General features: G+C 44.6%; 1 protein-coding gene across 1 annotated transcript in view; it reads right to left on the reverse strand.

Annotated features, from left to right (window-relative positions):
• Positions 1–12,838, reverse strand: part of SCGN (secretagogin, EF-hand calcium binding protein) — a 54,393-nt gene that overhangs the window by 4,933 nt on the left and 36,622 nt on the right. The window contains exon 10 of the mRNA XM_062187358.1: positions 12,416–12,484. Within this exon, the coding sequence (XP_062043342.1) occupies positions 12,416–12,484 (69 nt within the window). The remainder of the gene's footprint in view (positions 1–12,415; positions 12,485–12,838) is intronic.

The following is a 12,838-nucleotide window of genomic DNA, read 5'->3' on the forward strand; positions in this document are numbered from 1 at the left end:
TCTTCCAAATTACTTGTACAAAGCCAGCATCACTTTAATTCCTAAACCTGAAAAGATATAACAGAGAAAGAGAACTACAGGCCATTTTGCCTGAAGAACATAAATACAAAAATCTTCAACAAAATACTAGCAAATCAAATCCAACACATCAGAAAGATCACTCACCTGAACCAAGCTGCATTTTTTTCCTGGTATGCAGGGATGTTTCAACATTCTCAAATCAATCAATGTGATACATCACATTAGCAAACTGAAGACCAGACCATATGATTATCTCAGTAGATGCTGAGAAAACATTTGATAAAATACAACACCTCTTCATGGTAAAAACTTTAATCAAATTGGCTATAGAAGGACATTCCTCAACACACTCAAGGCAATTTATGACAAACCCATGGCCAGCATCCTACTGAATGGGGGAAAAGTTGGAAGTATTCCCACCAAGATCTGGAACCAGAGAAAGATGCCCACTGTCACCACTGCTATTTAATATAGTCCTAGAAGTTTTAGCCAGAGCCATCAGGCAAGAAAAAGGAATCAAAGGGATACACGTTGGGAAGCAGGAAGTCAAAGTATCCCTATTTGCGGATGACATGATTCTATATATAGGAGATCCAAAGGACTCCACTAAGAGACAACTGGAACTCATAGAAGAGTTTAGTAAAGGCGCAGGATATAAAATGAACACACAAAAGTCTACAGCCTTTGTATACACAGACAATGCCATAGCTGAGAAAGAGCTTCCAAGATTAATCCTATTCACAATAGCTACCAAAAACATTTAAATACCTCAGAATAAATTTAACAAAGGATGTCAAAGATCTCTACGATGAGAATTACAAAACATTAAAGAAAGAAATAGAAGACACCAAAAAAGGAAAAATCTTCCACATTCATGAGTTTGAAGAATCAATATCATCAAAATGTCCTTATTACCAAAATCAATTTAAAGATTCAATGCTGGGCCGGCACCGCAGCTCACTAGGCTAATCCTCCGCCTTGCGGCGCTGGCACACCAGGTTCTAGTCCCAGTCGGGGCACCAATCCTGTCCCGGTTGCCCCTCTTCCAGGCCAGCTCTCTGCTGTGGCCAGGGAGTGCAGTGGAGGATGGCCCAAGTGCTTGGGCCCTGCACCCCATGGGAGACCAGGAGAAGCACCTGGCTCCTGCCATCAGATCATCAGATCTACCGCGGCGGCCATTGGAGGGTGAACCAACAGCAAAAGGAAGACCTTTATCTCTGTCTCTCTCTCACTGTCCACTCTGCCTGTCAAAAAAAAAAAGATTCAATGCTATACCAACAAAATATCAAGGACATTCTTCTCAGATATAGAAAAAATATGCTAAAATCCATATGGAAACACAGGAGACCCTGAATAGCTAAAGGAATGTTACATACCAAAAACAAAGCTGGAGGCATCACAATACCAGATTTCAAGACATACCACAGGGCAGTTACAATCACAACAGCTTGGTACTGGTACAAAAACAGATGGATAGGCTAATGGAACAGAATAGAAATGCCAGAAATCAACCCACACATCTACAACAACTTATTTTTGACAAAGGAGCTAAAATCAATCCCTGGAGCAAGGACAGTCTTTTCAACAAATGGTTTTCCACATGCAGAAGTATGTGGATTTCCACATGCAGAAGTATGAAGCAAGATCCCTACCTTATACCTTACCCAAAAATCCACTCAAAATGGATTAAAGATCCAAATCTACCACCTGATACCATCAAATTATTAGAGAATATATGGGAAACCCTGCAAGACATTAACATAGGCAGAGTTCTTGGAAAAAACCCCAGAGGCACAGGCAATCATATCCAAAATTGACAGATGGGATTACATCAAATTGAGAAGCTTCTGTACTGCAAAAGAAACACTCGGCAAAGTGAAGAGGCCACCACAGAATGGGAGAAATTATGTGTGAACCATGCAACTCGTAAAGGATGAATAACCAGAATGTATAAGATCAAGAAACTCCACAACAACAAAACAAACAACCCAGATAAAAGATGGGCAAAAGGCTTAAACAGGCATTTTTCAAAAAAGGAAATCCAAACGGCCAACAGACACATGAAAAAATGCTCAGGATCACCAGCTGTCAGGGAAATGCAAATCAAAACCACAATGAGGTTTCACCTCACCCCAGTTAGAATGGCTCACATACAGAAATCAACAAACAACAAATGCTAGCGAGGATGTGGGGAAAAAGGTACTCTAATCCACTGTTGGTGGGAATGTAAACTGGTAAAGCCACTATAGAAGACAGTACAGAGATATGTCAGAAATCTGAATATAGATCTACCATATGACCCTGCCTTCCTGCTCCCAGGAATTTATCCAAAGGAATTGAAATCAGCAAATGAAAGAGTTATCTGTACCCCCATGTTTACTGCACTCAATTCACAATAGCTGAGTTATGCAATCAACCCAAATGCCTATCAACTGAAGACTGGATAAAGAAATTATGGGATATGTACACCATGGAATGTTATATAGCCATTAAAAAGAAATCTAGTCATTTGAATAAAATAGATAAAACTGGAAAACATAATACTCAGTGAAATAAGCCAGTCTCAAAAGGACAAATACCATATGTTCTCCCTAACAGAGCACCTAAAAGGTAATCCATAGAGGTGAAATTTTTACTTTGAGAAGCAATGTTTTTGAACAGCCCTTATCTGTACTGTTGAGGAACAGATTTTTTTATACTATTTTTTGAACTCTTTAATTAACATAGAGTTAATCATATGTGTATAAAGTTAGTTGAAAATAGATCTTGGTAAAAAATAAGAATGTGAATAGGAGAGGGAGGGGGGAGAGGGGTGGGAGAGTGGGTGGGAGGGCAGGTATGATGGGAAGAATCACCATGTTCCTAAAGTTATAATTATGAAGTGTATGAGGTTTGCTATTTCTTAAATAAAAGGTTTCTAGGGATAAAAAGAGATTGTACTGAATAAAAATCTACAACAACATCACAGTGTTGCGGTGTGAAATGGGCTTTTGCCACGTGATACTGCAGGGGCTAAGAAGCAATGGTGATGCCTTGGCTAGGAAGGGTCCCCCAAAGTGAGCAATGCTTAAACGAACTGATTCCCCATCGGTCATGTGGTTTACTCCTCACACTAACCCTGAGAGGCCATAATTACACCTCTTCACAGCCTAAGCAGCCTGCCGAGCTAGGAGGTCGTGGCAGCGTTCTGATTCCTCGTCCTGTGACTCCCATTTCACACTGTTCTCAGCGGGAAGAGGCTGGTACCCACGGAGGAAGGAATGCCCAGCTGCTCGGGTGTCCAAGCCCTCTGGTTCCTGGGGGAGCTGCGTGAGTGGGCAGGGAAGGCAGTCACCGGCAGGGCTTGACTCTAGGGGCGGCGAGAAGCTTTCTCCTCCAAGCCCACCCCTGAGGCTGCCTCACTTCCAACAGCAACAACAACGAAATCAAGGGGAACAAAACCTTTTATTCCTTAACTACAGAGTCACATGAAGACAGGCTAATCTGTACTCTCCCACGTGTAAATGAGTGACGCCAAACCCATCCCTGATAGCAGGTGTTGAAGGGGAAGGGAAGAGGGGAGCAGAAGCAGAGAGCCAGAGGGCAGAGCAGGAAGCGCGAACCTCAGCGTGGGGCAGGCAGGGCTCGGAGACTTCAGGAAGTGGAAAAGTCTGGGATTAAAAGATCGATGCGGTCAACTTCCTTCCTCCATGTAGGGTGACCCGAATGACAAGGCTGCGAGGCCATCACATATGATAGTTCCTTGGCTGCAACATGTGGCTTGAAGGTCCCATTTAGGAGCTCATTTGTTGTACATTTGTAATGTGGGCATGTTCAGTTTTCAGTATATTTAAAAAACTGGTGCTGTATCTTGTCCCTGGCCCAAGATCCTTTCTGGCAAATCTTCACCCTTCTAAGACCCAAGTGGTGGTCATTTACACAATAGCATGAATTAATTTGCCAATGTAGTAACTTCATTCAAATTATTCTAAGTATTTTATTCTAATTAAAGAATAATAGGGGGTTGGCATCATGGCTCACTTGGTTAATCCTCCACCTGCAGCGCCGGCATCCCATATGAGCACTGTTCTAGTCCCAGTTGCTCCTCTTCCAGTCCAGCTCTCTGCTGTGGCCCGGGAAGGCAGTGGAGGATGGCCCAGGTGCTTGGGCCCTGCACCCGCATGGGAGACCAGGAGAAGCACCTGACTCCTGGCTTTGGATCTGCGCAGCGCGCCAGCCATAGTGGCCATTTGGGGGGTGAACTAATGGAAGGAAGACCTTTCTTTCTTTCTCTCTCACTGCCTAACTCTGCCTGTCAAATAAAAAAAATAAATAAATAACAGGCTTTGCTTTCTGATAGAGTAATTGCTTCCTTTAAGTGGATGGGAAATATTTTGGAGGTGTGAACATGCACAGAGCGGTGTGAAGACAGCTGTAGGTGAAGTTGCTTTGGGTCTTTTGTACATGTTTTGTACATGTTTTGTACATGTTTTCAAGGCTAGGTAACTCCCTAAAGTCACAAGACCTGAATGCAGAACCTGAATACCAAGTTGTTCACAAAATGTCAACCAGGCAAGGATCACAGAAAACAAACCACCTAGAACCATTAGGGCGTCGGCCTTTACTTTTTCCCCACCAGAAGTCAGGAGCTGAGAACTCAATCCATATCTTCCCCTCGAGCTGTCACCACTGCTTCCAGGGTCTACACCAGCAAGAAGCTGACGTCAACAACAGAACTGGGGAGCTTTGAAGCCAGGCTCTCTAGTCCCGGACTTGCGTCTCCTCCCCAGCATGTTAGCTGCTAGGCCAAATGTCCACTCTGGGCCTCAGTGTTAGGAATGATTTTCCTATCCAGTGACCAACTGAAGTGCAGGAAGGTGCCAGGCTAAGAGCTCTGCCTGTATTTAATGCACAGAACAACCCTACAAGGTTGTATCCACTTTCACCTTTAATTTACAGAAGGGCAAACTAAAGCACCAGCAGGGTGAGGACTGCCCACTGTCACGAAGCTGATAGGACACAGTGCAGACTCAGGCAAGCAGGCCCGGAGCTCCTGTCTTTATCCCTACACCGTCCCACAGCCTTGTGTGTAAAAATGATTTTTGTTGTTGTTGTTGATATCCATCTCATGAGAAGGTGTGAGAATGGAGATGAGATAACTCACCGAAGAATACTCTTCTCACCCACCTTGAAACTCGGGACCAGGGATACCTCCAGGGCTGGCCCGCTCCACTCAGTGTTTTGCTATAGTTGGTGTTGGTTATTTCTATGGAATTAGTGAGTGACTCAATCCTCAAATGTGTTACTCATGCTTTTATCACATGCTTCCCTTTCTTGTACATTCCAACTTGTCTAAAATAATGAAAACGAATGTTCAAGCCTCCCATTAACCATGATTCCCCAAATCTCTCGGGGCCATCGTCATGACTCCAAGGCCCTCCACTACCTTCTGATCTCCACGGGGCTGAATGATCACTCTCATGGTGGCAAATACAGTTCACTGTAATCTACTTAGGAGAGCTCTCTAGCCACCAGAGAGTTTAATCCACCTGAACGTCCATCCTCTGTGCAAAATGATAACGAGTTCTCTGCCTCCACTTTGCCGCTTACTGGCCACTCCGATGCCTGGAACCCCTGAAGTGGCAGGCTGACATTACCACTGGAAAGATTCGTTGAGGTCCCTGCCAACAAGACTCTGCTTGTCTGAAAGAAATGACGATAATAAATCCCACATCCAGAGCCAGTCCTGTCCCATGCACCTCCTAGCTAGCACCTGCCATCACTATGTAACTTGAAAATAAGCTAGGAGGGCATTTGGTACAGCAGTTAAGTCATCTCTCGGAAGGGAGAAGGAAGGAGAGAGGGGGGAGGAGGGAGGGAGGGATGGAGTGAGGGAGGGAATATTATTATGTTCTTACAATCGCAAGTACAAAGCACAGTGAATGTTAAAAATAAAATTTAAATTTAAAAATTAAAAAAAAATTATTCAAGAGGGGCCAGTGCTGTGGCATAGCTGGTAAAGCCACTGCCTGCTCTGTTGGTATCCAATATGAGCACAGGTTCGAGTCCCAGTTGCTCCACTTCCTATCCAGCTCTCTGCTATAACCTGGGAAAGCAGTGGAACATGGCCCAAGTCCTTGGGCCCCTGCCCCCAGGTGGGAGACCTGGAGGATGCTCCTGGCTCCCGGCTTTGGATCTGCCCAGCTCTGGCATTGCAACCATTTGGGAAGTGAAACAGCAGATAGAAGACCTTTCTCTCTCTCTCCCGCTCTCTCTCTCTCTGCCTCTGCCTCTGCCTCAGGCTCTGCCTCTCTGTAACTCTACCTTTCAAATAAATAAATCTAAAAAAAATTATTCAAGGAAAAAAAGGTATTTTCATCTTTCCCCATTTGAGTGTAAAAAGATAAGCATCAGAACATATGTGGGAAGGCAAAGATTCTACAGGGTGGGGCCGGGAAGGCTAAATTTCTGGGCATAATAAGATTATCTTCTTAAAATTCCTAGAGAAAGAGAAGGACCTGGGAGCATCATGCGTGTGAAGAGGGACAGGGTAAGCCACCACTGGGGGTGCCTGCATCTCGTATAGCCATGCCAATCCAAGTCCCCGCTACTCTGCTTCTAATCCAGCATCCTGCTACTGCATCAGATGGAAGGCAGCAGATGATAGCCCCAGTGCTTAGAGCCCTGCTTCCTAAGTGGGAGACCTGGATCAAGCACCAGGCTCCGGGTTTCAGCCTGGCTCAGCTCTGGCTGTTGTGGCTATCTGGGGAGTGAGCCAGTAGTTGGAAGATTGCTCTTTCTGTTTCTCCTTCTCTGTCACTCTGCCTTTCAAGTAAATAAATTTTAAAGAAAAAAAAACATCTCTTGGGGGTGCCTGCATCCCATATCAGAGTATCTGGATCCAAGTCTTGGCTCCACCTCCAATTCCAGTTTCCCACTATTGCCTGGGAAGCACCAGGTGACGGCTCAAGTACTTGGGTCCCTGCCAAAATTCAGCAATGGGTGCCAGGAATTTTAAAGCATGAAAACCTCTTTACTGAGCAATTTTATTCCTGGGACAAGGCTGAATACAGAGAAAGATCCATGCACAACAATATTCATTACAGTGTAATTTTGAATCATACACATGGAAAACAATCTAAATGAATGGCAACAGGGGAGTGTTTAGATGAATTATGATCTAACAGCAGGTGAAATATTCTATAGTCATTGAATATTACTGGGAAATGCTTTTGAATACAATTTCAAATATTTACAAAACACACTTAGGAGAGAAGGCAGTCATTAGTGAGTGTTAACATGTAGAGATCATGTTTCGGAAGTATCTTTTCTCTATTTTCAGATTTCGCTATGATGTATAGTTTCTACAATTTGAAAAGAAACATTTGTGCTAAGGGCTAGCTCTTTAGAGGATCATGTGTTACCTTTTAGGTCAGGTATTGCCCCCTCTCACCAACTACCTTTCTGTCAACAGCAAGGGTAACCACACAGGGGTTTATGATGGAAAATAAAGAACCATACGGAAGCCTGCGGTGGAACTCACATCCCCTCAGCCAGGCATCCAGATCATCTCTAGCTGTCCATTTAATTGGCTTCCAACGTTACTGTTCACATTTCTTTTTAAAAATTTTTAAAATATTTATTTGTTTGAAAGGCAGAGTTATAGGGAGGGAGGTCGAGGGGGAGAGGGAGGAAGAGGGAGAGAGAGTCTTCCATCCACTGGTTCAATCCCCAAACGACCACAACAGCAGGGGCTGGGCCACACTGAAGCCAGGAGTCAGGAGTTCTTCTGGGTCTCTCATGTGGGTGCAGGGGCCCAAGCACTTGAGCCATCTTCTGCTGCTTTCCCAGATGCCAAACGCATTGCAGCAGGGACTCGACACAGTGCCCATATGGGATGCCAGTGCTGCAGGCAGTGGCTTAATCCCCTAAGCCACAGCACCAGCCCCACTGTTCACATTTCTCCCTCTCCTTAGGAGATCCTGAATGTCTGTCTTTTCCACTTTCTGGTTTAAGTTCTAGATTTTTCTGTTGATTTCTTGCTGTGTTGAGTGAATCACAGACTCTTACAAATTCTTGTGGGTATATACTTATCTCCAAACATATCAAATCGTATGCAATCAATGTCTATCACATCTCAACAAAGTGGTTTTAAATTAAAGGAAACCAGGGTAGGCATTTAGTGCTGCATATGAGGCCCGCATCCCATATTGCAGTGCCTCCTTCAAATTCCAGCTCCTCCCCTTCCTGCTAATGCACACCTTGGGAGGCAGCAAATAATGGCTCAAGCACTCGGATCCCTGCCATCCACATGGGAGACACAGAAGGAGTTCCAGGCTCCTGGCTTCAGCCTGGCCCAGCCCTGGCTGTTACAGGCATCTGGGGAGGAAACCAACAAGTGGAAGATCCCTCTCTGTCTCTCTCTCTCAAATAAAATTAAAAATAAATTTTAAAACATGAAACTGTGTCTGTTCCTTCTCTCAGGCTGACCAAGTGCAGACCAGGGTGACATTTTCAGAGGTCAGGGAAAGGGATCTTCTGGTAACCCAGTAATTTTCTTAATGCAAAGTAAACACAGCAGTCACCATACATTGCTGTCCAAGAATTAAAAGACTACAGAGGAAGCATACTTCAGAATTACTACCGCAACCTGAGAACTTGGGCCAGCTCCCTGCTGAACCCACGGCATGCTCTGAGAACTGCTTTTAAAACAAATTCCAGATATGGGCTTATTTGTCCTGTGACCCTCTCTAATCAAATGAAAACAGACAGCAACAAGCCATGAGAGGGGACTCTGCTGATACTCATAAAGCCAAGAAGTGTCAGACTCAGCCAATGGTTGTCCCTTGACCACAATACACTTCACATTTTATGAAACCCCACAGACCAACAAAGATCTAATGACGAGTAGGAGGAGGGTGCACACCCTTAACTATCTGGCTTCAGAGCGCACCCGCCCCTGCAGTCTGGGCAGATCTTTCAGCTCCATGAATTAGCTGGGGAACCCCTACAAGCTGTTCTCACATTCCTGACCTCAGCCTGCCTCTGTCCTCAGGAGCACGCTGTCCCACACTGGCTGTGCTTACGCTGAGAGGTGTCTCTGGTGTTCCACCAGCCCCCACAAAAATAGAGGGCTGGGGACACGATTAGTCCCTCACAGAGCAAGACTGGCCCCTTTTTCCAACTCATCTTCTGGATGGTCTAGAATTTTTCTGATGGTCGTTAAGATTTCTCTGGAGAAATGTCTTGTCTGCTATGTTGCTGGTCTGGATTTTCTCTCTTCTTCTGACCGTCTGAAATCATTGCCTGACTCAGTGACAACCAGAAGGCAGAATCACTGAAAATTATTCCAATTACCCAGGTTCAAACGGATGATTTATGAGAGGGAGTCCAGCAAATTATACCAAATACAGACATCCGGGCTTCCTCTTAGAATAGTCACCTGGAGATAGGAAAGGTTATGGTCACTAAACGCTACATCGGTTCCCACAGTCAGTTTGTGATACAGTTGTAACAAAAGCTAACAGTCATTGAGGTCTTAATTATAACTGATTGATACAGGGAGTAACTAGTGGGGTAGCACAATATGAACTGCCTGTTGGAGACTGTCTCCTATAAGCTTCCTGGCAGCTTGATGTAGGGGCGTTCTATGAGTATTCCTATCTTCCTGGTAAGGAAACTGAAGGGTGAAGATGCTAACTGACGTGTCCAAGTTCTCGCTGCCAGGGAGAGGTAAAGCCAGTACTGGAACCCATGCCGGCAAGCCCAGCACCTGGATTCTGTTTGAGTACTCATCAGCTTCTTCACTTTCACCTGCCTTCACTGTCAATCTTTTTCTGCAATATGCAGGAACAATTTTATGATCAGAAAAGGAAACAAAATAATTTAAGCTATGAGTTCTAAAACATTAGTTCATTAATCCCGCTGCCCGCCACAGCATACCTGTCTTTTAGAAGCTGTTTTGGGCACTGGCTTTCCTTATACCAGTATTTCAGACAGGCCTGCTCACTAGAACTTAGGCATAGGTGCACACTGAGCTGAGCTGCTAACTAGTTTTGAGGAATTCCCTACTAAATGCTATTTTCAAGCTCAGAAATGTACTCGGAAGATTAGCTTTGTCCTAACAAAATAATATCGACTGCCCTTTTCACATCATGCCATATCCCAGAGAGAGGTCACAAATATGGTAGGTTACCCAGAAATTCCTGTTATTCCTCAACATCACACAGTTTGGGGAAGTAAATACTATGGTGCCCATTTCACAGATGAGGCCTCAGGTATCAATGAGGCTGTGTAACCTGCCCACAGATACACACCTGGTCTACAGGTAAAGCTTAGATTTGTCAGTCTCCAAGATGCTGTGTGACATTCAATACTCTCTCTTCTGAAAAAGTTGCCAACCTGTTCTTTCGACAGAAAAAGGAAGAGAAAGGGGGGGGGGGGGGGGGATGAAGGGACATAACAGGAGGATCAGGCACTGCCACCATGGCCGCCCCCAAGACCTAGTGGTCCAAATTCTGTGCATCTGGTGAATTCTGGTTCCAGCAGAGCCCCAGCCCAGGCCTGTGGTAACAATGCAAGATGCCAAAAAAGCTCTTTAGCAACAATGATACCTTAAGCACAGGACAGATTTATTTCCCAAAAGTCAGAGATAAAATTAAACTAAAGGAAAAGCAAAAGAAGGAAGATGCACTTGGCTACCAATGAATGCTCATCCTGGCTTGGCGTCCACACTCACTCTTGGTTTGAGTGCAGACTGTGGGGAGGAGCAGGAGCCCAAGCCTCTGCCCGTGGCTCTGTTAGGATCTGAAGCCCCCACGTCACACACAGGCAGTCACTGGCCTCAGCTCCCCTGCCCAGAGCAGGCAACTCTCAAACACAAGCTCACCATCCCATCTACTCTCTCAGAAGCAAATGGACTCCGCTTTGGCAAATCTTTTCTGCAGGGCGACTTTGATCTCCATCAGTAATCACTCAGTTCCTATTACACAGCATTGAACAGATAACAAACATAATGGGATCCGCTTTTAATGATCAATGTAAAAGGCAGTGCTACACCCACACCCTTCGATTATTCTGGCTGTGCAAGTGCCTGTGCAGTCTCCATCGGAAGCAGCAAGTGAAGAGGGCAGAGAGAGGCCAGCAGCCAGCTGGGAGGGGGCAGAGATAACAAAAGTTGAGAGGCCTGAAAGACATCTCCATCTTCCTGCCTATGAACCTCAGCAAGCATCCTGCCCGTGCGTGCACAGTAGGTGAACTTCCTGGCAGTGTCTCCAAAAACTGGCATCTGAACATTTTCTGTTTTAAGCAGATTTTCAAAGAGATCCACAACTCCAAAAACATCATTGCTACTCTTAATTTGTTGCTGCCTGGGCCTATCGAGATATAATTGCCATCCTGGACAAACCACAGAAACTCCCCTGAGGGGAAGGTGGTTGGCACAACAGTGAAGCCACAGCTTGGAACACCCACATCCATTACTGTAGCACCTGGGCTCAGGCACCAGCTTGGCCCCCAATTCCAGCTTCCTGTCAAAGCTGACGCTAAAAGGTAAGGCAGCCAGCAGCCAGCTGTTCAAACAGCTGGGTCACTGCCACCAGGTGGGAAACCCAGATTGAGTTCCAGGTGCCTGGCTTCAGTCTGACCCAAGCCTGGCTGTTGTGGGCATTTGGAGAGTGAACCAGCCGATGGAAGACACTGATTGATTCTCTCCCCACTCCCCTTTCTGCTTTTCAAATGACAATAAACAAATACAACTTTTTAAAGCTCGCTGAGGATAACATTCAGTTCCTGCATGGCCCAGTGGAAAAAAGGAGTTGGAAAGTATTTGCTTCGCATGATCATGAAGTCAGCCAATACAGTTCAGGAGGATCGCAAAGGAGGCCATGGTCCTAAAACAGTCAACCCTACGTAAAACAGCCACGTGCTACAAACATGTGTGTAATCTAAATTTCATCATCTACAACCACAGCCATATCTTAAGCTAGGGATTAAAGAAAAAAAGTAAAATAAAATAATTGGAATCCCAAATAGGAAATTTATTACAAAAAATTAAATTGAAATTTTTAGTTATTCCAATAACCCAATCCAGGGGAGAAAAGAACTTTCTGTAATCAAAAAACTCAAACAATAAGATGCACAGTGGCACCATGCTATTTTGGTCAAATAAATGATCTTTAAATGATGCTAAAAAGATATCTCTACAGTGGCTTATGTCACTGAATCTCAGACAATCGAAAGAAAGCAAGGGAGATTTGTCAGCTTTCACAGAATCTCAAAGGTTATTAAACAGACCTAGATCTCCCCTCTGGTAGTGACCTGCAGCCTCAATGATTCCCACAAATAAACAAAGGAATCACCCAAAATGACAACCCCAGGCCACTATGGGAACAACTCCACAGCCTCGTGAAGTCACCTGGACAAGCTCCATCATGTCTTTGACAAACCCGTCCACTTCTGGGCCTTCTAGGGCTCCCGTCTTACTCTGAAAGATACAAAGATCCAATCAAGCAAATGCAGTTTTCTTAAATCAAAAAGCTAAATGGCAAATTAGGCAAACAGACAAATCAGAATGCTCTTAGGACTACAGATTTGGCATGTTTTAATGTATGTTCTTCATGTAGGATGTGAGTGTTCAACATGATTTAACATAATTCATTGCAAATGACTCAATGTAACCAAATGAGAACCAGTAGTTTTGAGTTCCCTGGCACTTGCAAATATTGTTAACATGATATGCACTGATTTTATTAGCCACCCAAATACTAGTCTTTGGTTTAGGTGTTAATTGCACATCAATGATCCTCTGAAAGATAGCCTGAGTTTTTTTATATTTTGT

The sequence above is a fragment of the Lepus europaeus genome, chromosome 3 (genome assembly GCF_033115175.1).
Source record: "Lepus europaeus isolate LE1 chromosome 3, mLepTim1.pri, whole genome shotgun sequence".
NCBI lineage: Eukaryota > Metazoa > Chordata > Mammalia > Lagomorpha > Leporidae > Lepus > Lepus europaeus.